We start from the raw sequence: 2,378 nt of genomic DNA, 5'->3' as shown, positions 1-2,378 counted from the left end.
CCCCTCAAAGCAAAAAGAAGACTCAGGAAAAAACACCAATTAGCAATTCTTGGTCAAACCTAAATTCGGACTGGATAGTTTCTGTTGATGCTTCTTATGAGAAAGAGAACTCTTCAATGGGATACGCTTTTATCCTTTACTCTGCGGATGAGGAGACCTTTATGCATATATCGGCGGGCTCAGAGTGGGCAACGTCATCCTTCCACGCAGAAGCAAAGGCCTTGCTAAAGGCGGTTACATGGTTAAAAGAAAATATTTTATCAAGTGTAATCATCGTAACAGATTGCAAAGCTCTGGATGATATCTTAAACAAAGTACATCCAGACTCTTCGTGGGCGGCAGAAAATACATTGCAGGATATTAGGAACAAATTGGGCGACTTTCCGCAAGCTGAAGTGAAGTATATAAGAAAAAACAACAACAATGCAGCGGACTATATTGCTAAGGAAGCGCGGATTAAAAGATTACATCATATGTTGGAAAAATTTATCTAACAAGGTTCAAAAATCTAGCATTTATTCTATTATCTTTGATAACAATGATCTTGTAAACCCTAATGTACTACATTTGCTAGTTTTAATATATATCTTTTCCATAAAAAAATGGTGATTGGGAATACTAATGAATTTATATCGTCTGTGAATCGAGTTTGATCTCGAACTTCAGAGTTTTACATTGACTTGGTAACTTGGGAACAATACTTAATTTGATAGGGTCTTGTTAACTTGTATACACGTATACATGTTAAGGTTCACTAAAATAACAACTTCTTGCATTGGAAACAAATTTTTTTTGTTTTATTATATTGAAAACAATAATTCTTTGCATTGGGAATAAAAAATTTTGTTTTTTGTGTAAGAAAAACCAATTTCTAGTAGAATAACACAAAAAAACACAATTTCCAATGAAATAAAATAATTTTTTATTAAACCTTAATATGTATACAGGTATACAAGTTAACAAAAGCCAATTTGATATTGTACAAAATAATAACTGGGCAGGAGTCCAGTCTTAACTTATGAATTTCATAACCTCATCGTGAAGGCTAATCTTAATCGATGTCCCGTAAATGTAAGTAAAATTTAGGAATTGAATTTGTCCTTAAATTCGTTGATATATATGCTTTATTGGGTTGGGTGGTTTGACTTTATAGGATGAACACCGATAGAACTATGTATTTATTTATTTTTTATTGTAAATAAGGCATTGCATTGAAAGATTATGATTCTGAAAGAGTCATGGTTACAGAAGAAGTAGAGTCATATAATATGGGGTTTATGGGACTCCCAATATTAGATTTATCTATTAAGAGTTGTTTTTTACTATAGATAGGTGGGATCATTTCCCATTCAAAAGAGTTTGTTATATTTTTAGCAAATCTGGCTATACTATCAGCCACTTGATTTCCTGATCTAGGCATAAAGACAAAACCCAAAAAGTTGTTGCAAAGATTAGCTAGTCTGTGAGCTTCTTGCATATAAGCTTTAGCTCTCCAAGAAACGTCTGCATTCTGACCATTAATGTAGTTAAAAAGACTTTCACAATCACCCTCAATACTGAAGTTCTTTATCTGCTTCTCGTTGGCCCAAACTGTTGTTTGCCATACTCCTATAGCTTCTGCTTCTTGTGGGTTGAGACCTGCTGCAAGTCCTGCCTTCCCTCCTTCACAGTCTCTTGATTCATTTCTCAGAATAAAAGCATAAGTAAAAGATAAAGATTCAGAAATCCAAGTAGCATCAACATTAAATTTTAGGCTTCCCATACTAGGTGCTTTCCATTTAAAGTTGGTTTTCTTTTTCTGTGTGGGTCTCAAGGACTTACCTTTTTTTGTGGACCAAAACTCAACATGTCTAAGTATTTCTAAGTTTAAAACAGAGTTGTCTTTACTTTTAGCTTCAAAGATTCTATCACATCTCTCCTTCCAAATGAACCACATTTTTGTGAGTAAAGTTTCCAAGGGGATGTCTTTCCTAGGATTTTTCAACCAAGTTTTACAAAGATCCAAAATTTTGTTAGACTAATCTAAGTTCAAAGAAACAGGATTAGGGGAAGAATTCCAAATAGAAGTAGCATAGTGACAGTGAAAGAGAAGATGTTCAGTGGTTTCAATATCATTATTACACATAGTACAAAGAGGAGAAATATCTTTAACTTCAACATAAAGTTTAGCATTAGTGGGCAGGGCATCCTGTAAGCATTTCCAAAGAAAGAGTTTTATTCTCTCAGAGACATTAAGACTCCAAAGAGATTTCCAGAAGGATTCGGGAAGAGATAGATTAGTAATATCCACACCATTTTCATTTAGCTTTTCATACATTGACTTAACTGTAAATTCTCTTGATTTAGTTAGAGTCCATCTTAATTGGTCTTTTCTAAGG

General features: G+C 33.7%; 1 protein-coding gene across 1 annotated transcript; it reads right to left on the bottom strand.

The window, feature by feature from the left end:
- Window positions 1-1,219: 1,219 nt before the first annotated feature.
- On the bottom strand, window positions 1,220-1,936 carry LOC113358955. The gene has a single exon (XM_026602668.1). It carries the CDS (start codon window positions 1,934-1,936, stop codon window positions 1,220-1,222), a length of 717 nt encoding a protein of 238 aa, XP_026458453.1.
- Window positions 1,937-2,378: the final 442 nt, after the last annotated feature.

Source organism: Papaver somniferum, chromosome 1 (genome assembly GCF_003573695.1).
Source record: "Papaver somniferum cultivar HN1 chromosome 1, ASM357369v1, whole genome shotgun sequence".
Classification (NCBI taxonomy): Eukaryota; Viridiplantae; Streptophyta; class Magnoliopsida; order Ranunculales; family Papaveraceae; genus Papaver; species Papaver somniferum.
This window is presented reverse-complemented; position numbering and strand designations above follow the sequence as displayed.

What these genes read in the sequence shown, in the direction of transcription:
- LOC113358955 (XM_026602668.1), bottom strand. Translation starts at nt 1,936, where the DNA reads ATGTGGTTCATTTGGAAGGAGAGATGTGATAGAATCTTTGAAGCTAAA.